The 25,281-nt window shown below is 35.7% G+C and overlaps 1 protein-coding gene across 1 annotated transcript in view; it reads right to left on the bottom strand.

The window, feature by feature from the left end:
* Positions 1-462: 462 nt before the first annotated feature.
* Positions 463-25,281, bottom strand: part of LOC150094192 (exportin-4-like) — a 541,216-nt gene continuing 516,397 nt past the window's right edge. The window contains exons 23-24 of the mRNA XM_090412419.1: positions 19,205-19,297; positions 463-853 (exon numbers count right to left, since the gene is read on the bottom strand). Coding sequence (XP_090268545.1) covers positions 659-853; positions 19,205-19,297 — 288 coding nt within the window. The 3' untranslated portion in view covers positions 463-658. The remainder of the gene's footprint in view (positions 854-19,204; positions 19,298-25,281) is intronic.

The following is a 25,281-nucleotide window of genomic DNA, read 5'->3' on the forward strand; positions in this document are numbered from 1 at the left end:
TGGAAAATTTTGGAATATTTTGAATCCTATTAAAAATTATTAATTTTGTGAATGTTTTCAAAATAACAGTTTTCTTATAATTTATTACATTATGTTTACATAATCAGGTATGTAGATTTAGATGATGCTAATTCATATTTGGTAATTATTTTCTATGCAATAAATTAGAATTACAAATTATTCAATACATTTTCTTTGATTATTCTAATTTGGAGGTGTATATAAAATAATAAATTATTTTGCTATGCACTCAGTGAAACTGCTAGTTTTGCTGTTTTCTGTAGCAACAGTAATCCCATAAAAATATATATATCCTGTTTATATAAAATGACTAATTTCAAACTATTTGCTAGAAGAGAAAATATTTAAAAACTAATGGTGATAAATGCTAATTAACATATAGATTTATGAAATAAGAGTAAACCATTAATTTTCACTTAAACAAATAAAGAATGACTGCAATTTCATACATTTAATAATTTATTATCAACCTGTTCGTTTTCATGATAAATTGTAAACATGATATAAAAATGTGTCTACAATAATATTCACACCTATGACTGACGGTTATCGTGTTTTGGCAGTATTTGATACAGTATGCTTAACAATGGTCTCTATTAACAATGAAATGCCCTTTAAAAGGGAAACAAAAGTACTGTTACTTCACACACATGAAACCCCTCACATCAGTGATGAATTTTTCAAAGTTTTCTTTAAATTTCATCTTGTTCACACGATCTACTCCGATATTCACATCAGAAGTGAGCTGATTGAAGGCATTAACCATTCGATGCATATTTGTGGAATCAGTCTGATTATTAATTAAGCTCTGCACCAATTCTTTATAATTTTCCTGCAAGAGAAAACCACAAACAATTTTTAAGTACCCAGCAATAATAAATTACAATGCTTATATTCATTTTGTAATCAGGTAAACCACAAAAACATGGTATTAAAAAAAATTAAAGGTAAGTGCAGTGTAACTCATGTGGCTTGCGATCAAACAGTCAAAATTCGGCATGGTGTGCAGAGGTTCAAGTGGATTTGGTTATAGCATCAGAAGAGTTATAACTGAGATGACATCTCTCCCACCAGTTGGAGAGAGTGACCATATGGTTTTGACTTGGAAGATGAATAGACATGCAGGAGTATCAAAGAGACAGGAACTTATGTGGAATTATAAAGCAGGTGATTATAATAGTCTTAGATGTCAACTTCGGGAAGTTTCATGGAGGGAGGAATTGGAAGGCCAGGATATCATTAGTGCGTGGGAAATTGTGAAAGAATATTTGTTACCAGCAATGATAAGACACAGGCCAGAAGAGTGACTAGTGTGGTAAGGAAAGCAAAACTGGAATATGAGAGGAGATTGGCCCTAAGATCCAAAGGAAATCCTAGGGAGTTTTTTAGCTATGCGGCCAGTAAGAGGAGAAATGGCTGTGGAAGAATGATATTGTGGGATTAAAATGAGAATAGAGTGACTGATGCAGAGGACATAGTGGAATTGTTCAATGAACACTTTATTGGAGTATTTCATCCTAGAGGAGTCAGTTTTAATGCTGGAGGGATAGGGCAGGTTCGAGGTTAAGAGATGTGCTAGGGAACTGACTATGCCTTTAACCTGGCTTTTCAATGAAAGTCTGACTGCAGGAAAGGAAGGAAGGTAAGATAGTGCCATTGCATAAGGGCAGTAGCAGACTGGAAGTGTAATTATAGGCCAGTTTGTGTGTGTCATCAGTAGTTAAGATCTTGGAGAAAGTAATGAGGGTAATGTTATCTGCGAGAGTCAACATGGATTTGTGGAAGGGTGCTCTCATTTTAGCAATATGCTAGCCTTTTATAATAAAGTTACAAGAACATCAGATGAGGGAAAGTTTACTGCAATTTTCTTAGACTTAGCAAAAGCATTTGACAGGGTGCCACCTGATAAGCTGATATTAAAGTTATATGTAATTTTGAATGCAAATTGCATGCCATTATGGAATGAAAAACTGAAATTTCTGGGTGTGAAAACCCTGCTGTCTCCACATGTGAGACCAACTAACTCATCTCAATTTGAAAAGTCTTCATAAAGGTTCTTCACATCCTAAATGGGATTTGAACCTAAATCTTTCCAAACAAAGGGCTTCACTGAAACTATAAGCACCTAACTAGAGCAGTAAAAATGATTAAATCCTCTAAATTTTGTGTGTTCTTGTCATATACCATACTTTTGGTGATGGGGGGGGGGTAGGAGAATAAGAAGAAAAGAAATGCACTTTTATGGTATCAAGCTCCACAGGTATAGATACAAACATTACATTCATAATGGGATTGGCTGTCTAATAGGTATCAGAGAGTTGTGTATGGTGGAGCAGTTTCAAGGAGGCAGAGGGTTACAAGTGGGGGTCCCACAGGGCTCAGTACTAGGACCTATATTGTTTAACCTTTATACCAATGACATTGCAAGGGGATATTCAGTTGTTTGCGAATGATGCGAAGCTGGGAAGGATTATTAGTAATAGTGCAGATGTGGTAGCCCTGCAAGAGGATTTGAATAAGCTAGATAGATGGGAAAATGAATGGGGGGGGGTGTCAGTTTTATGCAGCAAAATGTAAGGTCTTGAGGTTTGGGAAACATCGATGGGATGAGTTGTATTGGAAGAAGTAGGGGAGACAAGAGATCTGGGGTTGATGATTGATAGAAACCTGAAATTTAGGGGACATATTGCAAAGGTGGTGAAGGTAACACAGAGGATTGCTGCAATTATGAGAAGGACACTGACCTGCAGAGATAAAAGGGTTATCATTCCATTGTATAAGTCTCTGATCAGACCACACTTAGACTATTGTTCTCAGATTTTGTCCCAGGGATTTGAAGGGGATAAATTAACTGTGGAAAGGGTACAAAGATGGTTTCAGGACTGTACAATTTTGATTATGAGGATCGGCTGAGGGAATGTGGACTGCAGAGTTTGGTGGATAGAAGGAGAGGTGATATGATCGAGACTTTTAAACTGTTGAGAGGTGGTTACAGGGGTGACACTGGGGAGTTCTTTCGCTTGGTTGAACAGCGGGAAGGCGTGATGACAAGAGGCCATCCCTGGAAGTTACGAAAGGAAACTGTGAGGAAGAGGGTGAGGAGTTGTTTCTTTGCATTGAGGGTGGTTGAACCGTGGATGGAATGCATTGCCTGATGGAGTGGTGAGAGCGAGATCGGTCAATGAGTTTAAGGAATGGTATGATAGACTTTGTGTTTCTTAGGGAGGGACCTCCCCTTGATGAGTCTTGACAGACTTTATGTTCTTAGGAAGGCTCTCACGATCAGTCTTTTGACTCCATTGAGGCCTGAATAATAATAATAGGGAAAAACTTGATGGCAGTATTCTTACTGTTATAATATCACATTAGAAACACTAGAGCAGCATTTCTCAAACTTTAAGCACCTACATACCCCCTTTCAATCTTAGTACAGTAGTATCTCACTAATCCGAACTGCGGTTTGAAAGAAAAAAAAAGTTTTATTTAAACTATTATTATTACAGTACAGTATATATATATTTTTTCATACTGTCGATTGTATGGGTTACACTGTAGGCCTATTTTGATTTATTGTGTGTTCACGTTTGCTTTGTTATACTGTACAGTACGTGCTATATTGTCGGCATGAATCACTGCTGTCGAGCGTCATGGAAAAAACTGTGGCCTTCTAGAAGTTACAAAGATAACTAGAGTGATACACAAAAAGTGGATATTCAAAACGGGCATAATTTGGTTAAAAATATAAATCCAGATGTTGAAATTTCACAAACAGATTGTATGGAATGGATTACAGGCAGAACTGAAAGTGAATTCGAAATTAAATCAGATGCTTAAATTATAAATATGATGCTACAGAATGAATTAACAGACGATGATGACGATAAAGAACTCTAAGAAAAAAAAGTAAAACACGAAGAAGCAGTTGACAATTTTAATATGTGTAGAGAACGGGCTAAGCAGAATGATATGCCATTCCACAAAATTCTATTGCTAATGCAGCTCCGAGAAGAAGCATTCGAAATAAAAAAAAAAAAACTTTGTGTTATTTTGTGAAACTTTTTTTTGTGTGTTGTGTACAAGAAAGTGATATTTTTTATGCAAATTAAGTTGTGCTGAACTATGCAATTTTATTAAATCAGAATCCTCAACAATACAGGTAAATACAAACTAAATATTTTACTAAAATAAACTTATGTACTGTATTTTTTTTTAAGTTTTATATTACAGTGCAGTAGCATTTTTTCTCAGTTAATTCATTTATTTACAGAATTAAATTGATGTACCATTAGAATCTGATTATTTTTGCCTCTTGGGGGGAAAATTCGCTAATCCGAACGAGCGCGGTTTTTATTAGTTTGGATTAGCGAGATACCACTGTATTATCAGACTCCCCCTCTCAAGCAAAGACAATATGGTAGAAGTTATAATATTTCATTCAAACACGAGTAATTATAAAGATATTTATTTCTTAACAGATGCATTATAATAAATTAATGGCAAACACTCTTCTTACAAATATCTGATTCGGATGCATCAATGCCCTCTCCCTCCCACGATGACTTATGACTCCATGGAAGGGGTCCTGAATCATAATAATTTTCATTTCCTTCACTATTTTTTTATTGTGTATTTCAAACATCCCATTTTTTCAGTGATTCACATTAAAATGTTTAAGAAATCAAATTAACATATGTTAATTATATGGAATAAGAAAGAAATTAGTCGGAACACTAAATTAGCTGTATACAAGACTGTGTTCAAACCAATTTTAACTTATGGATCTGAGAGCTGGGTCAGAAGTAAAAGACTAGAGACCGCAGATATGAGAGTCCTGAGAAAGATTAGAGGCGTGAACAGGTGGCATCAATGGCAATATCATATTAAAAATGAGGATATTAGGAAAGAACTTGACATTGTCAGCATCCAGGAATGTGTTAGCAGAGCTAATCTCAGGTGGTATGGTCACTTAAATAGAATGGGAGAGGAAAGATTAGCAAAACAAGTGTTCTCTGCCAGGTTGGCAGGAAAACGACCCAGAGGAAGACCAAGATATAGGTGGATTGATACGGTACAAAGTGCCTTAGACGATAGAAATATAAGATCTGATAATGTTGGAGTCTTGACAAGTAACAGACTGATTTGGAGGAAAATTGTAGATAGGAAGTTAGTAATGATGTAATTTTTTCATGTAGTACTGTCATATCCTGTACACCCCTTGAGGGTACATGGCAGGAATTTGATGATGATAATGTTAATTATTATTAAAATACACTTCAATATTTGTTAATATCCAACAACATAACTGCCACAAAAAAAAAATAATAATAATAACAACAACAACAACAACATTATATGTGCATATATAGTCACAACTTGTGATACAAATATGATTAAACTTGTTGCACACAGAGGTGGTGAAACAATTTTGAGGGCCAGTGCAATTAATTACCAATGATTCCAAAATTTAGTAGAAAGTTCCAACGGCATGGTCTGAACTATTTGAATTTAAAATTTTAATGCAAACACTTCAAATCATGTGGATCAAAAATAATCATGCCATACCAGATATATCCCTAACAGAGGTCACTCAATATATGTCAAGAGATGCATTTTGTTAAAAATTTCCTTTAGATTTTTTAGTTATCAAAAAAAGTTAATTATAGAATAGACCTACACTTATCTGCAACAATGCAGTGACAAAAATATAAAAAAAAGTGTCTCAGCCCTCTTAGTGGGCTGAGACACTTTTTGCGTACCCATGGAGGTATTTGTACCACACTTGGGAAACACTGCTCTAAAAAATGCATTTTCTTGTAAGAGATTCAGCTTGCAATTCTGTCATGTGAAAAGCACATCTCATCTCATGATCAATCTCCACCAGTTGCCAATCAGAGATAGTTGGCCCAAGACCATCATAAATTATACATGGCATCCAGTGAGGAGAGATGGCTGACAAGTGCCACCAACTTGTGGTTCCTAATCTTAAAACTATATTTTGCTGTCTGAAATAGTGTGAGTTTTAGGGTTGATTTTCTTCATTTTACAGGCTGAAAAACCTGAGTTTCTAGGAAAAACCCGACTTACCCATTCCAGAGTTTGACTAACTCAGAAACCAGTCAAAAAAAGGCTTAGAAAAAAAGTTCCTCTAGTCATCGACTAAAAATGAACTTAAGCCACCATTCTTTGGGTAGCCTACTGTGGATGCACACACTACTTCCGTTCAGCTATACAGGCTCCCATTATATTAATAATAACATTATGAATGTAATGTTTGTATCTATACCTGTGGAGCTTGATACCATAAAAGTGCATTTCTTTTCTTCTTATTCTCCTACCCCCCCCCCCCCCCATCACTAAAAGTATGGTATATGACAAGAACACACAAAATTTAGAGGATTTAATCATTTTTACTGCTCTAGTTGGGTACATATACTCTCTACATGTTTACAGTTTCAGTGAAGCCCTTTGTTTGGAAAGATTTAGGTTCAAATCCCATTTAGGATGTGAAGAACCTTTATGAAGACTTTTCAAATTGAGATGAGTTAGTTGGTCTCACATGTGGAGACAGCAGGGTTTTCACACCCAGAAATTTCAGTTTTTCATTCCATAATGGCATGCAATTAATCACCTTATCCTAAAACCCATCTTGGTAGATCATGGGTTTTCAAAATCTCTAAGTACTGCTTTTTTTTTCTTTCATATTATTATCACTATGTTTGTTACAAAGGTATGATGTACCAAATTCAACACGTGAAGTATATATTTAATTTGTGGTAATTAATGTAAGTTTCTGAAATGTTAAGCTTCAGGGCCAAACAAGCAACAATTTCCTGTGAATGGGAAAATAACACCCTCTAATCAGCAATCCATATAACAACAGCCAAAGAAAGAAATACTTACTTGTGTCTCACCATCAAGGCTATGCTTACCAACTACATGCCAAACAAGACTGCCAAAGCAATACCAATACAGCTTCAAAATGTTCCCGAATAAAATATCATGTTTGGCATTCTTTTCTGATACACAGGGATGATATAATTAAAGAAAAATAATACTCAACAGCCCTATAACTGAACACAAGTTCAAATGAAGTTAACTGCTCCCAATACACAAAAATTATATAAATAATCCGAGAGAGAGAGAAAATTACAAAAGAGAATATTTCGGGATCTTCATTATTACAGCAACTGAATCGACAACATATTCTTACAACAGTGATGAAATCCATATTAAAGCTGTAGTCAGTTTATTAATTATCATTTATAACAATTAATTTTGTATTATTCTAAAATGTTTTGCTAATTTTCCTATTTACCTTTAAAGAGACTTTTTGAAAACATGCACATCTTATTTACAATATTAGTAACAAATTTATTTAACACAACACACAGAGTTTATTTTATTATTTTCTTTTTTAATAAGTTAGGAAATTTAGTGACTTTTTTAGTTATCTTACATTAGCTACTTAGGGTGGCGCCTTTTGGAATTGTCACTTATTGTTCGATTAGCTTTTTACATGTACTGAAGACACCTTTGATACTTACATGAAAATTATTATTACATGACACCTCCAGGGAGTCCAAAGCCTCATCTAGGGAGGGTACCCACTCTACAACTCTTTCTCTCCATCACTCAAATCCATCAACTATAGCAAACTGCAACTACACCAACATCATCATCTACACCAATGCCATCTGCTGCCCACCACAGGATTCCTTTGGCTAGAGAGCAGATACACTAACCACTCAACCGACAATAAAATAATATTTTACATGAGTTTATTCTGGTATTATAATTTATTTAGTGAATTTCTATCACCACACCAATAAAAGGTGCCAGTTATGACTGCAGGTTCCTGCACGTACATGCTTAGCTGTAATCTTTGTGCTAATGAAAATGAGAAATACTGGCATAGCATTTTATTAGGTAATTCACTATTTATTCTTAAAAGCAACCAGGGCTTCTGACCTAATGTCCAATCCTCACCTTCTCGTGGTGCACCCTGTTGGTTATCTACCTGGATACTGAACGAACAAGGATGGGCTGGTCATTTCATGACCAGCCCATCCTTGTTCTGGCTGGTGACACCCCAGCCAGAATTTCATGCTGGCTGGGGTGTCACCAGGGCCAACAGTGAAAAGTCAGCTACTGGAACAAATCTGAAAGTACACCGCAACTCAACGTCACCAGAGTTAAAGATCGGTACTATTACCATAAGAAGCCTGAATGGCAAAGAAATGGAGCTAGCTGAGGAATTAGATAAGTACCAGATTGACATAATAGGGGTGACTGAAACCAAAAAGACAAAAACTGGTGATATCTTTCTGAGCAATAAATACAAAATTCTATATTCAGGCAATGACAATCAAGGAAAAGAAGTTTATTTTGCGCTTGATTAGACTATAATAAATTTAGTTTAATCCTTTATCCAAGCAAACAAAGTTTGCACCTGAAAATATCTTCAGGACTGAGGTAGAGTGGTGCATTCCTTGGCAACTCGTAGCAAAGGTGGACCAAGCTCTCATCACTCGTCTCAGTATCTCCCATAAGGCAAAGCATATCATGCAGACACTACTGCCATGCATTAAGGGAAAGGACACTACCTAGACCAGTTTCAACCTTTATTGAGGTCTTGTCAGTGGGAGCCAGACCCAGAGTGGTGATACTGAGGCAAAAGTAATGGAGAGGTCATATTTACCTATACGAGTTGCCAACCAGTGTACCACCTTATTATTAGGTGATATATAATAAGGTGGTACACCGGTTGGCAACTTGTATAGGTAAATATGACCTCTCCATTGCCTTTGCCTCAGTATCACCACTCTGGGTCTGCCTCCTACTGACGAGACCTCGATAAAGGTGGATACCAGTCTGGGTAGTGGCCCTTCCCTTAATGCATGACAGTATACATGCATTAATGCAAAATACTCTGACAAGCAGTGATGAGAGCTTGGTCCACCTTTGCTACGAGTTGAATGGATGTAACACCTTACCTCAGTCCTGAAGATATTTTCCGGCGCAAACTTTGTTTGCTTACACTTGGATAAAGGATTAAACTAAATTTATTATAGAAAAGAAGGAGTAGCCATAGTATTCAACATTAAACACGAGGCTAATCTTCTTGAATGGCAGGCAGTCTCAAGTAGAGTAGCGTGGTCAAATATCAGAATGCGGAACTGGACAATGAGACTTATTTGTGCCTATGGTCCCACAGAAGGTTCTACCTTAATAGAACCTTCTAAATAGCAGAGTAGGAAATGATTGTCAGATATACAAAAATATTTTGGGAAAATTTGGAGAAAAGAGCAAAGCTAATAATAATGGCAAATACCTGTTGGCTTTCTCCTCAGGACATGGACTGGTTATTACTAACACCATGTTCCAACATAAAAATGTGCACAAATTCACGTGGAGAGAAGAGGCAAGGAATAAGAAAAGTCTCATTGACTATGTTATTGTTGATAGTGATGTTTTCTCCCTGGTGCAGAACACCAGAGTGTTTAGAGGATTGAATTTGGAAGTGATCACTATTTGGTCTTGAGCAGGTTAAAATTGGATTTCATATTGAAAAGAATAACACGTAAGAAAGTTTTAAGCCGAATAAAAGCTGAGCAGCTCTCAGATGTGAACTGTAGACTAAAATACACAAAGATTATTGAAGAAAAAATGAGAGTTCAGGAATAGGAACCAAACCTTGGAGATTCAGTGGCAGGCCTTGAAGAAAAATGTGACTGATTCAACCAGACAGACATGTGGTGAGGTTGTCTGCAAGGATAGAAAAGTTAGAAAAGTGGACACAGAAAATTAAAGAGGCAGTGAAGCAAACATATCGAAACTTCCTGACAAATAAGTCAGGAACTTCTGAGAGGGATTTTTCACCTTTGTTTCGAGTTGCCTTGGTGTTGTACTACCAGGTGGTCACTTATGCTTGGATTCGCCGATAGGTCTTCGGCATGAAATTCTTAGATCGTAGTTTTCGATCTTAGAGTTTCGCATACTGGCTGTAAAATAATAAGGGATTTTTATTCCCTCTTAATTTGATTCCATTTCCTCTTGCTTCTTTTTATCCTCCTTAAAAGACTTCTTTCTTCTTCTACTCTTTTTAAGACCTCTTCATTAGTTATTTTATCTGTCTATTTGATTTTTTCCATCCTTCTCCAAATCTACATTTGAAAGTTTTCTTCAATGTCCAAGTTTCAGCTGCATAGAGGGAAACACTCCGCATATAACATTTTATTAGTCTTTTCTTTAGGTTTCTGTCCATTTTAATTCTGAATCGATTCCATTTTCTATTAAAGGTATCTCTTTCCATCGCTATTCTCGTTTATGTCACTTTTACATCTTCCATCACTGCTAATAACACATCCTAGATATTTAAATGTCTTTACTTGATTCATTTTTTCCCCAAATTTATAAAATTTTTTACAAATTGTTTATGTTAGTACATTATTAGTTTTGGTTTCATAATACGTATTGTCGGCACTTGCGATGCGCACGTTATTGATGTTATCTTGTCAAAATGAAATGTGAAGCATTTAAAAAAATTTATGTACTTACTGAAATTGGACAGTTGTGTTACTTTCAGAAATTTTATTGTGGTTTAAAATTATTAAGTGCCATGTTTTGTAAAGACATTCTCGTAATGCTAACGGAGACAACACGTCAGCCATTATACAGAACTTCTTGCTTGCCCAGGAGTTTGATGGGTGATTGACAGCTGACAGAGAGCGTTCAGTATCGAGGTAACAGAAACAACAAGATAGCATTCAGTATCAGAGAATGGGGGATAACAAGAGAGAGCTAATGAGAGTTTAAGAACTCAGGCCAGCAAAATTTTGTTCTTAGGAAATTAAGTTTTTATGTGACAGGCAGGGGCATATTAATAGAAGATGCCGAAAAAGGAATCATAGAATTGTGAGCCTTGAAAGTGGAGGAGTTAAGACTGTAAATAAAATAAAATATTGTGATTGACGTTCCATGGGAATGTTCGAGGAAACGCTGATTGGAAAATTTCATCTGTTTTAAGGACGCTGGATCTATCTGTTATTTCTACCAGAAAAGGAGACGGAATTTAGCAACTTAGATAAAGCAGTAGAAGAAACGTTTTTTTGCTGGTACAAAAATTGAACTGCATGAGGTAAGAGTACCTATACTTCGGTAAATTCAGAATATCTATACTTCAGAGTCAGCAGGAATAATGTGTGCTACATAAGGATGATGAGAAAGGATACTATGGAGAAGAAGAAAATCTTATATCTTCGGAAAAAGGCCTTAACAAAGAAACTGACTATGAACATTTTATTATTGAGTAAACAAGGTGTTTAGTCTAGTAGACGTGATTAAGTAATATTAAATAAACCAGTAATAGTATGAGTCAGAGAAAGGGTGATAAGTATAAGTTTATTTTAAAAGGCCTTGGATCCAGTTAATTTTGTAGTTAGTTGTGTAATTTTATTTGAAGTGTATCATTTGTATTTGGTCTTGAGTCAGTGATTTTTCAGATTCTGAAAGAAACAGTAAAAAGTCATTGCACCAATCAGAATTGAACCCTTGTGCATATTAATATAAACAATCGGAAATTAGAAATAATCGTTATAGAAAAAATTTCATAACAAATGAGGATTGATAAAAATTAAATAATCCTTCTATATAACAAATCACTACAGAGATCAAATATCTTTATAACAATTAAGTCTTATATTTCTGTCTTCTAAGGCACTTTACTGTATCTATCCACCTATATCTTGGTCTAGCTCTTTTTCCTGCCAACCTGGCAGAGAACACTTGTTCTGCTAATCTTTCCTCTCCCATTCTGCTTAAGTGACCATACCACCTGAGATTAGATCAGCTAATGCATTCCTGGATGCTGACAATATCAAGTTCTTTCCTAATATCCTTTTTTAATATGATATTGCCATTGATGCCATCTGTTCACGCCTGTAATCTTTCTCAGGACTCTCATATCTGCAGTCTCTAGTCTTTGGTCAAATGTTTTACTACTAATCCAGTTCTCAGATCCATAAGTTAAAATCGGTTTGAACACTGTCTTGTATATAGCTAATTCAGTGTTTTGACTAATTTCTCTCTTATTTCATATAAATTTATTCAGTTGTTGACTTCTTATCAATACCAGCTTTGTTGATTCCGTTGCCTATTTCCATATTTAATTTATGCCATCTTCACTAAAAATCGTGCTTAAGTAGCTGAACTGTTTCACTTGTTCTATAGGTTCTCCATTCACAATGCAGTCAATATATTTTCAGTGATTCTGCCTATTTTCATTGTCTTTGTCTTTTTAATGCTGACTTTAATAGCATATCTATTCAACAGATATTCACTTTAGTCAGGGAATCTTGCAGACTTGTAGCGGATTTATTTAGAAGTATAACATCATCTACATAAAGCAAAGATTAACACCTCCAATTTTGATCAGGTTTAATACAACTTTCCTTCATAATGTGATCTATATAGATAATCAATAAGAGAGGGGATAATGTACATCTTTGTTGGATCAATTCTAACAGCAGACTTACAACTCAAATAGAGACTAAGTAATGCTTGATATAATGCCCCATTAACACCATATAACTGTAGCATTTGGAATAGCTTTGTTATATTCCCATGATTTCTCAACTATCTGTAGTAAAGTCAAAATCTGATCCTGACAGACTCTATTTGGCCTGAATCCAGCTTGTTCTTCACCAAGCTTCTCTTCCACAATCCTTCTCAACCGTTTCTCAAGTATACTTGCATATATCTTACCAGGAACACTCAGTAATGAAATGCCTCTGGAATTTTCACATTTAGTTTCATTTCCAATTTTTAATGGGTACTATGGGAGCTCTACTCCAATCTGGAATTCGTCACTCTGTCCAGGGCATCTGTACTATGCAGTATAGCTACTGTAAGATTTTTATATCTCCACACTTGAGCATTTCTGGTCAAATATCATCTACTCCTGCTGCCTTTCCACATTTCAGGTTTTGATGCTTTTTCTACTTCAAGTACGGATATGTATTCGTAACTGCATGCCTGGTCAGTGTGTTTTATCATAGTCATCACTGCTTGTTTCATTTGGCAGTTTTTCAAAGTAATTACTCCATACTTCAAGGATATCTTTTTCTCATGTTTTCATGTCACCTTTATCATCTCTAATTCCTTTTACAGCACTCTTTCCTCCATTTCTGAGCTTCTTCAACAACCTCCAGAATATCTTGCCACCTTCTTGATATATATTTTCTATGTTCTTGCCAAAGTCCTCCCATGACTTTTTTTTAGCCAGTTTTACGCAGTGTTTAGTTTTCTTACACTTGTCTCTGTATTCTCTAAGAGCAAAAGCTGTCTTATTTGCCTGGAACTTTTGATATGCTGTCTTATTTGCCTTTACTGCCTCTTTAACTTCCTGTGTCCACCATAGAGTTTTGGTTTTTCTATACTTTCAGACAACCTCTCTGGCTGAATCTATCCATGTTTTCTTCACTGCTTCCACTGAATCTCCGAGGTTTGGTTCCTGCTCTCAAACTCTTTCATTTTTTCTTGAATAATATTTGCATATTTTAGTTTACAGTTCACATCTGAGAGCTGCTCAACTTTTATTCTCTTTAAAACTTTCTTACATGTTTTTTTTTTTTCAATATGAAATTCAATTTTATTCTGCTCACTTCCAATTTCAAATCCTCTGTACACTGGTGTCCCGAACCAGTGGGAAAACATCACTATCAACAATAACATAGTCGATGAGACTTTTCTTATTCCTTGCATCTTCTCTCCATGTGAATTTGTGCACATTTTTATGTTTTAACATGGTGTTAGTAATAACCAGTCCATGTCCTGAGCAGAAATCCAACAGGTATTTGCCATTATTGTTAGCTTTGTTTTCTCCAAATTTTCCCAAAATATTTTTGTATGTCTGACAATCATTTCCTACTCTGCTATTTAGATCCCCAACAAGGACAAACTTTTCCTTTTTCATTGTGTCAGCTGCTTTCTCTAAAACCTCAAAAATTTCTTCACTTCTACCTTCTGTGGGACCATAGGCACAAATAAGTTTCATTGTCCAGTTTCCCCATTCTCATATTTGCCCACATCACTCTACTTGAGCCTGCCTGCCATTCAAGAAGATTAGCCTCATATTTAGTGGTGAATAATATGGCTACTCCTTTTTTTCTTTGATTGTCATTGCCTGAATATAACATTTTGTATTTTTTGCTCAGAAAGATCTCACCAATTTTTGTCTTTTTTGTTTCAATCACCCCTATTATGTCGATCTGGTATTTATCCCATTCCTCAGCCAGCTCCATTTCTTTGCCATTCAGGCTTCTTATGTTGATAGTACCGATCTTGTACTCTGGTGATGTTGAGTTGGCATAAGTTTTAGGATTTGTTCCAGTAACTGACTTTTTGCTGTTTGCCCTGGTTCCCTGGTGAAAACAACAGGGGCCTTGTTTAACTGGGCGATGCCCTAGACGGAATGAGATTCTGTCATGTTGTACCATCATTTGAAGTTTTGGTTTACGCCAATAAGAATACACTTTGGTCGGCTAGATCCCAAATTGCCAGCCCATCCTCATCCGTTCATTATCCAGATAGATACCTAATAGGGTGCACGAAGAGAAGGTGAGGATTGGACATTAGGTCAGAAGCCCTGGTCGGGTCTCCACATTCCTTTGAAGGCTATGTGGAGGTCTCCTCTCAGTTATATAGATTTAACCCTTAAGCACCCTTTATATATATATAAGGGGTGCTTAACTCAATAATACATTAGTACCATGTATGGAAAGAGATTTGGGAAATGAACTTGTACATTAACAGTGGATTTACAGGTCTAAGCATTGTATTCCTTAGGAAATGTACATGGAAATGTAATTCAGAATACAACAGCAGTAGGAATGAAGGTTGTTCTATGAGAATGGAGTTGGACTGTGAAGGGACATTGAGTGGTAGGCTAGACACATTTCAATGTGTTTAGGAATAGAGGTGGTTGTAATGTCTTTATACCAAGAGTTGAGAAAATATGAGGTTTTTTGTTTTTGTTAGAAGTGAGGCTGAACTGTGTTTTGCTGCATTGAAATTGACAACGTTATCCGAGGCACGTTGAAGAATGGTTTGAAGATCAGAATTAAGGCTTGAAGAAGTGCTGTCCTGTGAGTTGTGGTGGTTTGTCTGGTACAAGGTTTGTCAAGTGAGGAGAAGAAAAATATATAGCACTGTCATCAGCAAAAGTGTGCATGGATTGGTGGTCAACTGGAGCAGGTCACTGGTGTATAGTAAAAAAGAAAAGTTAGTTAAGAGGACAGAAATTTGCAGGACCTCACCAATAATTGCATACTCAGAACATAGGGAACATACTGAATGCACATTGCATTTGATGCAATGTGCATCCAGTAAGAAAACTGGCAACTCAGTTGCAGAAGTTGAGAGACAGACCAAATGATGTTAGTTTACTTAACAGGCTCTTGTGCCAGACATTTGAAAGCCTTACAGATATCTAGTGCAAACACTTGAGATTCACTAAACTTTTCATCATATAGTTATCCAGAAGTTTCATAAGTGAAGGCAATGGTGTAAATAATACTGGTGGTCATTTATTAGATACATAGTTTCAAGGTAGGAAAGGAGTTGAGTGTTGTGGTTCTCTCCATTACTTTGGAGAGAACTGAGGAGAGAGAGATTGGGTAAGTATCTTAGTGAGAAAGAGTTTGATAGTAAGTATCTGTTACCCTTATTTGGAATAAGTTGGGTAGAGGCTGTTGGAGTAAGAGAGAACATAAAGAGATGACAAAGAACAGAAGTCAACTCTGGAGTACAAACTCCAGGACAATTAGAGGAATCCTTTCAGGGCCAGGGGAGTTTTTGTATCTAATATGGATAGCATATTTCTGATCATTCCTGGTGAAAGATCAGAGGAGGCATTGAGTTGGGTGTTTGGGAAATGAGGAACCGAGGAACCATGCAGGATGACCGAGGAAAAAGAATGATGCTAAGAGACTGGCTATCTATGTGGGTGACAATGCAATTAAACCCATCTGGGTGCAGTATCGGTGGGCAGGGCTGCCCCATGCAGGTTGTGCCCAACACAAAGGTACCTGATCAAGAGATGATAAATAATAGTAAATTTTAATGCAATGCTCTTATTCGTGAAGTAAAATTTTACTACATAGATTACACGATTTAAAATAAATATTGATAAAAATGGCGAAAAAAAAAGTGATAAAAAATGAACAGTAAACAACAACCAATTAGCCACTTTGTTTTGACATACCGCTTCATGACTGGTGTTTTCAAGCATATTTGAATTCGTGTGAAGTTTTATGATAATTGGAAAAAAAAAAAAAATTTTTTTTTTTTTTCCAATGCTCTATTTTCATGTACACAGACATATCTTGTATTTATATACTAAATAACTAAAAATTTCATTTTAATTTGCAAATTCTATTTTATGGAGGTGCTGAAATATAACTTTGAACAAGGCCCCTCTTACCTGCAGGGCAGCCCTGTCTGTAGGAGCATTGCTGAACAAAAGTTGTGGCCAATTGCTTTGGCAAGAGACCAAAATATGTGGCTGCCATATGGGCATGATGCAAGTTTCGATCTTTTAGTTCTTTAGAAATCAGTTTTCGATGCATTAATCATATACATACACCCTCTGTCCAAATAGAAAACAAACTTTTGATAGAAAATAAAACACAGGCCAATTATAATTATTCAAATAATTTATTTCAATCAACATACTCTCCCTCAGCTTCGATACACCGTTTGGCATGGTCAATTAATTCGTTAAATGAGTTTTTTACATCGGATTTTTGGGATACTGTTGAGGGTCATGGTTACTGCCACTTGAACGTTTTCAATGGTGTCGTTTCACTTTCCTTTCATCACAATATTCATGCCGTACACGACGAATTTTCGCTACCAATCGCTTCAAAACTTCGAGATAAAACTCACCATTCACTGTTTGGCCAGGTGGAATGAATTCTTTGTGGATAATGCCCTTGGTATCGTAGAAACAAATCAGCATTGTCTTTACTTTTGACTTCTCCAAGCGATTTTTTTTTTCGGATGCATCTCTTCTGGTGGTCTCCACTCAGCACTCTGGCACCTTGTTTCTGGCTCATACTCAAAACACCACGTTTTTCTCAGCAGTAATGAACATTTCAAGGAAGTTTGAGTCCTTACCAGTGGTTTTAATGAGGTTTTAATCAATTCAATACATTTTTTGGTCATCGCTCAACTTGTGGAGAACAAATTGTGAATTCAATTTATGAAGGCCCAAAACTCTCGTTCAAAATGTTGTGCACAGTTGATTTTGGAATCCCCAATTCATGTTCAATCAATCTCACAGACGATTTGGTTTTCTTTGATGAAATCATGCACTTTTTGGATATTAACTTCGCTCAATCCAGTTTTTGGAAAGCCCGGCTTCTTGTTGTCCTCAAGCGTCTCACGACCACTTTGAAATCACTTAAACCACTCGTAAACTTGAGTACGGGATAAGCATTCATTACCATATGCTTTTTGAAGCATTTGATGCATTTCGGTAAAACTTTTACTAAGTTTAACACAAAAGTCAATCGCAGCTCTCTGTTTGAAACTCATTTTCAGACCGTTCGTCAAAACACACTGTCACTCTTGGCATTATAACTCGGCTTCTAATGAAACAAATGTCATAAACAGTTGACACAATACTAAAGAAGGTTGCTGCTTTCAACAACAAACAGATACAACAGGTGGCGCCACTAGTTTCTTCTATTTTTGAAAAGTTCGGTTTCTTTTTGGACAGAGGGTGCATAAATCTAAGTGATTTGTGAAAGAAAAAGAACACATTAATATACATTCTGAAACCAGCATACTAGGTTTTTTATTGAAAGTTTATTTTTCACTTGGTTAGACTATAATAAATTAAGTTTAATCCTTTATCCAAGTGTGAGCAAACAAAGTTTGTACCTGAAAGTATCTTCAGGACTGGGGTAAGGTGGTACAACACCGGGCAACTTGTTGCAAAGGTGGAGCAAGATAACATCACTCCTATCTCAGTATCTCCCATAATGCAAAACACATCTCCTTGCAGATATGTATAATATTATGCATTAAGAGAAGGGCCACTGCCCAGACTAGTTTTGACCTTTATTGAGGTCTCTTCAGTGGGAGCGAGGCCCAAGTGGAGATACCAGGCAGAAGCATTAGCAAGGTCATCTCTACCTATAGGAGTTGCTAAACGGTGCCACCTTTTTATTAAATTACTCTGGATTTAGAGAAAGATGTTGAAAGTTTATTATTCACTTGGTTAGACTATAATAAATTTAGTTTAATCCTTTATCCAAGTGTGAGCAAACAAAGTTTGTGCCTGAAAATATCTTCAGGACTGAGGTAAGGTAGTACAACACCGTAAGGATGACCTCTTCATTGCTTCTGTCTTGGCATCTCCACCTCTGGGCCTGGCTCCCACTGAAGAGACCTCAATAAAGGTCGAAACGAGTCTGGGTAGTGGCCAATCCCTTAATGCATAACATTATACATATCTGCAAGGAGATGTGTTTTGTATTATGGGAGATACTGAGATAGGAGTGATGTTAGCTTGCTCCAACTTTGCAACGAGCTGCCTGATGTTGTCCCACCTTACCCCAGTTCTGAAGACACTTTCAGGCGCAAACTTTGTTTGCTCACACTTGGATAAAGGATTAAACTAAATTTATTATAGTCTAACCACGTGAATAATAAACTTTCAACATCTTTCTCTAAATCCAGAGTAATTTAATAAAAAGGTGGCACACCGTTTGGCAACTCCTATAGGTAGAGATGACCTTGCTAATGCTTCTGCCTGGTGTCTCCACTTGGGCCTGGCTCCCACTGAAGAGACCTCAACAAAGGTCGAAACTAGTCTGGGTAGTGGCCCTTCCCTTAATGCATAACAGTATATATATATATATATCCGCAAGGAGATGTGTTTTGCATTATGGGAGATACTCCTATCATTGCAAAGGTGGTACAACACCTTTGCAACAAGTTGCCTGGTGTTGTACCACCCTACGCCAGTCCTGAAGATACTTTCACGCGCAAACTTTGTTTGCTCACATTTGTATAAAGGATTAAACTAAATTTATTATAGGTTTTTTCATACAGCAAAAATAAGAATATACTGTATAAACTAATCATAAAGAAAATATTTCTAAATTTTTCTTCTTACCTGAAAGCAGCAAATAAGAACATATAATGAATTTCCAGCAATTTGTGTAAGGTCAGCATCAAGAAGTTGGAATATCACCATCTCCATTATTATCTGAATAAAAAAAAGTATTTTTTTTCCATTCAAGTTTTATTATTTCTATTACTGAGCTATGTGAATATGATATTATTTATGCTATGTGTGTCTCGGTACATGTGTATCCAACATGCATATGGCACACACACACACACAGTGCAGGTCTGTTTAAGATAATTTAAGATAAAGTGAACTTTTTTTTTCCTCAGCTAGGCTGGCATACAGGTAAATAAATTAAGAGCACTATGACTGATGTTTTTAATGTTTCTGCTTATTTTTGTTTTTTTATTGCTAAATTTCATACCCAATTTATACAATAGCTATTCAATTTACTCAGGGAATCTTGTACTAGATTTATTTAGAAGTATAACATCATCTGCATAAAGTAAAAAACTAAGATTAACAATGCCAATTTTGATATCAGATTTAATACCACTTTCCTTCATAATGTGATCCATATCACACATGATTTAACATCAAACCATTTTCCTGTACTTTCTTCAATTCTAAGTGCTGACTTACAGTTTAAATACAGACTATGTATTGCTCAATATAATGTCCAATTTACACTATATAACTGTAGCATTTTGAAGAGCCTTTATCAGATATATAAAACTTAAATATTCCTTGTTATATTCCCAAGATTTCTCAACCATATATCTTAAAGTGAAAATCTAATTCCGAAAACCTCTATTTGGATTGAATCCCCTGTTCTTCAATGGGCTTCCATCCCAGAAGTTTTCTTAGCTATTTCTCAAGTATACATTTAGGGAAATGCCTCTGTAATTGTTGAATTCAATTTAATTTTGATTTTCATAGATGGGCACTACGAGAGGTCTCTAACCATCTGGAATTCGACTTTCTGACCAGGCCTTCTGAATTATGCAATGAAGCTACTGTAAAACTTTAATACCTCCATATTTGAGCATTTCTGATTAAATTTCATCTACTCCAGCTGCTTTTCTGCATATCAGGTTTTTGATATGGATAGGTGTTTCTGTTGGGAGTTTTCTACCATTGTGTTGACACTGCTTGTTACATTTAGCAGTCTTTCAAAGTAATTACTCCACACACATCCAGAATATCTTCAGTTTTCATGTCACCTTCATCATCTCCGATTCTTTTTACGTATTCGTTTCTCTATTTCTAAGCTTTTTCAATAGCCTCCAGAATTTTTTGCCACCTTCCTGATATTTATTTTCTATGTTCTTGCCAAAGTCTTCCCATGACTTTTGTTTAGCTAGTTTTACACAGTGATTCACTTTCTTACATTTTTCTGTGTATTCTGTGAGAGTACAAGATCACTTACTTTCTGGTAGTTTCAATATGCTTTCTTCTTTTCCTTCACTGCCTAATTAAACTTCCCGTGTCCACCATGGAGTTTTGATTTTTCTATCCTTATACAAACTTCATCACATGCCTCTCTGGCTGTATCAATCAATGTTCTTCAGGGTTTGCCACTGAATCTCCAAGGTTTGGTTCCTGTTTTCAAAATCTTTCATTTTTTTCTTGAATGATGTTTGTGTATTTGAGGCTACAGTTCACCTCTGAAAGCTGTTCAACTCTGATTCATTTTCAGTTTTATTTCCCTTTTTATAGATGGGTACCATGAAAGTTCTGTTTCAATCATCTGGAATTTGACCCTATGACCAGTTCTTCTGAATTATGACTGTAAAACTTTTATACTTCCATATTTGAGCATTTCTGGTCAAATTTCATCTACTCCAGTGGCCTCTCCACATTTCAGGTTTCTGATTACCTTTTTTAGTCATTTCTAGTCCTTTATCATGACTTTTTTTTCTCTCTGGGGCATCATTGTTAACAGGACAAAGGGTTTTAAAACGTTCCATTAAGTGACTCGGCTCTCTGTCCCTGTCCAAAGGGTTTTTACCTATTTATTGCTATGATCCCTAATCACAAGTATTATATTGCTTAGCATATATCAGGGGTGTATATTCAGGATGTGCTAGGTATACAGTACACATCCACGGTATAGCAAAATGACAGACATATTTTTGCATTTATTTCTGTTAAATATTCCCTTAAGTGTTTGCTGACTCTGCATGATTCCTAAAATAAAGCACAATATAATAACGCTTCCTGAAGAGGAGATATTTTATTGTGTAAACATTACATCCCATTCACGTTAATAGCACGGGTGTGCGGTCACAAATAAGAACACCTTTGACCCCTTTATACACTTACAGATGGTGCAGCAGGTCAAATTGTTACCATTCTGGTGATTTTAAACTGCCCAGAAGATGAGGCAGGGTGTGCACTGAGACAATAGCATGCAGAAGTCATTAGTGGCTGTGACTGGTTATTGTATAAAGCAATCAAATTCAGCATTGTCATTTGTCAAAAGTTGCTGTTTTAATTTTCTGAGCTTCATCTGTTTTGTATAGATACAATTTTTATATATAATTTTCTATAAATAATTTACAACTTTTTGGCCCATATTTACAAAGGGAAACAAAGTTGACTGCCCCATTTTCTGCTTGAGCTTTTGCATATTGTACAATTATAACTGAAGGAGGTCAGAACATTTGTATAAATAAGTAAAACAAATTATTAAAGTCTTTTTTTTTGGTTCAATTCGTAAAAATAATAATTTCCCAAGTGAATTAATTTTTCTGATTTCTGTGCATAATATATGGCTGTATTTAAAAATCGTATCAAAATTCAAATTATCCGTTTCTCACTCTAGTATTTACCAATGATAATCTAATCTCACCATGAAGTGTAAACCCTTTGTGCTTCTCACACAAATCGTGCACATGAAGCATAGCTATTATTCATTTGACCTTTATGCTTTCCATATTTACACCCTCTGTCCAAAAAGAAACCCAACTTTTCGAAAATAGAACCAGTGGCGTCACCTGTTGTATCTTTTTGTTGTCGAAAGCTGCACCCTTCATTAGTGTTGTGTTAACTGTTTATGACATTTGTTTCATTAGAAGCTGAGTTATAGTGCCAAGAATAACAATGTGCTTTGACAAACTGTTGGAAAATGAGTTTCAAACAGAGAGCTGCGATTGACTTTTGTGTTAAACTTGGTAAAAGTTTTACCGAAATGCATCAAATGCTTCAAAAAGCATACGGTGATGAATGATTATCCCATACTCAAGTTAACGTAGGTTTAAGCGATTTCAAAGTGCTTGTGAGATGCTTGAGGACGACAAAAAGCCGGTCTGTCCAAAAACTGGACTGAGCAAAGTTAACATCCAAAAAGTGCGTGATTTCATCAAAGAAAACCCGAAATCGTCCGTGAGATTGATTGAAGATGAATTATTGGTGACGAAATGTGGTGTTTTGAGTATGAGCCAGAAACAAAGTGCTGAGTGGAGACCACCAGAAGAGGGGCATCCAAAAAAAAAAGTCGCTTGGAGAAGTCAAAAGTAAAGACAATGCTGATTTGTTTCTACGATTCCAAGGGTATTATCCACAAAGAATTCGTTCCGCCTGGCCAATGGTGAGTTTTATCTCAAAGTTTTGAAGCGATTGATAGCGAGAATTCGTCGCATATAGCATGAATATCGTGATGCAGGCAGCTGGTAACTTTTGCAAGGTAATGCACCATCACATTGTTCGAACATTGTGAGATAGTTTTTAAGCAAAAACCAAGTTTGTGTGTTGGATCACTCACCATATTCACTAGCACCCTGTGACTTCTTTCTCTTCCCCTGACTTCATTTGCCGATGAAAGGAAAGTGATATGACACCATTAAAAACATTCAAGTGGCAGTAACCACGACCCTCAACAGTAACCTAAAAACCAATATAAAAAACTCATTTAACAAATTAATTGACCATGCCAAATGCTGTATCGAAGCTGAGGGAGAGTATATTGATTGAAATAAATAATTTAAATAATTATAATTGGCCTGTGTTTTATTTTCTATCAAAAGTTCGGTTTCTTTTTGGACAGAGGGTGTAAAATTATATTAATTAATAAATTAAATGTTTCAAGTTATCCTACTATGCACTCAGAAAACTTTCATGCATCAATAAAAATACAACCATATAGTCTAATTGACGTGGATTTTATGGTGTGGTTGCATAAGCCAGATGACAGCACATTCAATCCAAATGGGCACGGGATATATATATATATATATATCAGCGGCAAATATTCAGGGTGTGCCGCACACATCCATGGAATAGCACTGTCACTGATATTATATTTTTACACGTATTCCAATTAAAGATTCCTCTAATTAGGTATCACGCGAAGCCATTTGGCTTCGCATGATACCTAAAATTAAACACAATATACTAATGCTTCGTGAAGAAGACACTTTTCAACACATGAATGTTGCGTCACATTCATGTTAATAGTGCGGTTGTGTGTTCAAAATGCATACACCTTTGATCAGACATAAAGATGCTGCAGCAAGTTAAATTCTTAGTGTTTCAGAGGTTTTTAACTGCCCAGAAGGCTAGGTAGGGTGAGCACTGAGACAACAGTACCTACAAATCAGTGGCTGTTGATTGATTATTGTGTCAACAATCCAACATTGTCATTTATCATGAGTTGTTTTTGTTTTCTAAGTTTCATCTATTTTGCGTGCGTGAAGCGTAAACTGATGTGGTAGGCAAGTTTTTAATATATGATTTTCCATAAATGTATAACTTTTTTTTTGCCCATATTTATAATGGGAAACAATGTGGACGATCTAATGAATGTCTCGTTTATATTAATATTATTTATTAATATAAATAATATTAATGGAAATAATAAACCAATTAACTATTTTACTGCATTGTATTGTGAAATAGAGAAATGTCTCGTGTACTCCATTTTTGCATCTTTGTGCTTGCTCAGTAAATTTGGAAGAGGAGGATGAGGTTTTCCTTTTTCAACTACAGTCATACAATGATGCAAAAATGGAGTACACGAGACATTTCTCTATTTCACAATACAATGCAGTAAAATAGTTAATTGGTTTATTATTTCCATTAATATTATTTATATTAATAAATAATATTAATATTATTATTTATGCTTGTTTATTATTCTTCAGAAAGAAAGGCATTTGGAATGAGCATTGATATTCAGACCTTAATCATTTAACAGTAGCAGCAGTGCAAAAAAACGAGTGCTCCCAATTACATGCGTCATTTTTAAATCTTAAGATGTTTGGAAAACAAAGAATTGACACTCTCAATGAACAGGTAAAGAAAAATAAAGACATTTTTGAAAATATTAATTCATGCTGTATGCTATTTGGCTAAGCAAGAGCTTCCTTTGGGATGTCATGATGAGTCTGAAGATTCAGCTAATGAAGGAAATTATATAGACTATTTAAATGTGCTCTGTATGATCATATTTTAGACAATCATTTAAAGAATTTGAAGGAATTTCTTCCACAGTTCAAAATGATATCATTAGCACTATATGTGATGTGGTTACAGATGTTATATGGCATGTTACTTTCACCTCTTTTTGGCATTTTGTTAATATCTCAAATGCAATTCGAACTGATTTCAAGTTTTATATATATATATTCATTTTGTTTTCATAAATTAATCACTTTCTGTGTACAATGACTGTATTATAAATGGCTGTTATGCATATTTTCTGAAACTGAAAATTTGAAAGTGGATGTTAGGACGAAAAAATGTGTTTAGTTAGCTAAGTTTAATGCTACAATACTCTGTATGCATCCAGCATAGTCTGCAGGAGCCAAGTGTTTTTCCATTAAGTGTGTCATTCGAGTTGTCTCTAATTATACTAATTGTTCCTAAATATAGTGTGTGTTATGATTCATTGAGTCGTTTCCAACTCCATGAACATACACTCTCCATTCCGATCTGTCCCTGACCATGTCTTTCAGAATCTCCAAGCGCACTCCAGTTGCTTCTTTAACTCCATCCACCCATCTAATTCTTGGTCTTCCTCTCCTCCTGCTTCCATCAACTTTAGCAAGCATCATCATCTTCTCCAGACTGTCATTTGCTCGCATAATATGTCATAAGTATGACAATTTTTGCTTGATCAT

This window comes from Typopeltis vanoorti, chromosome 22, assembly GCF_054136105.1.
Source record: "Typopeltis vanoorti isolate ZY-2024b chromosome 22, IOZ_Tvanoo_1.0, whole genome shotgun sequence".
NCBI lineage: Eukaryota > Metazoa > Arthropoda > Arachnida > Uropygi > Thelyphonidae > Typopeltis > Typopeltis vanoorti.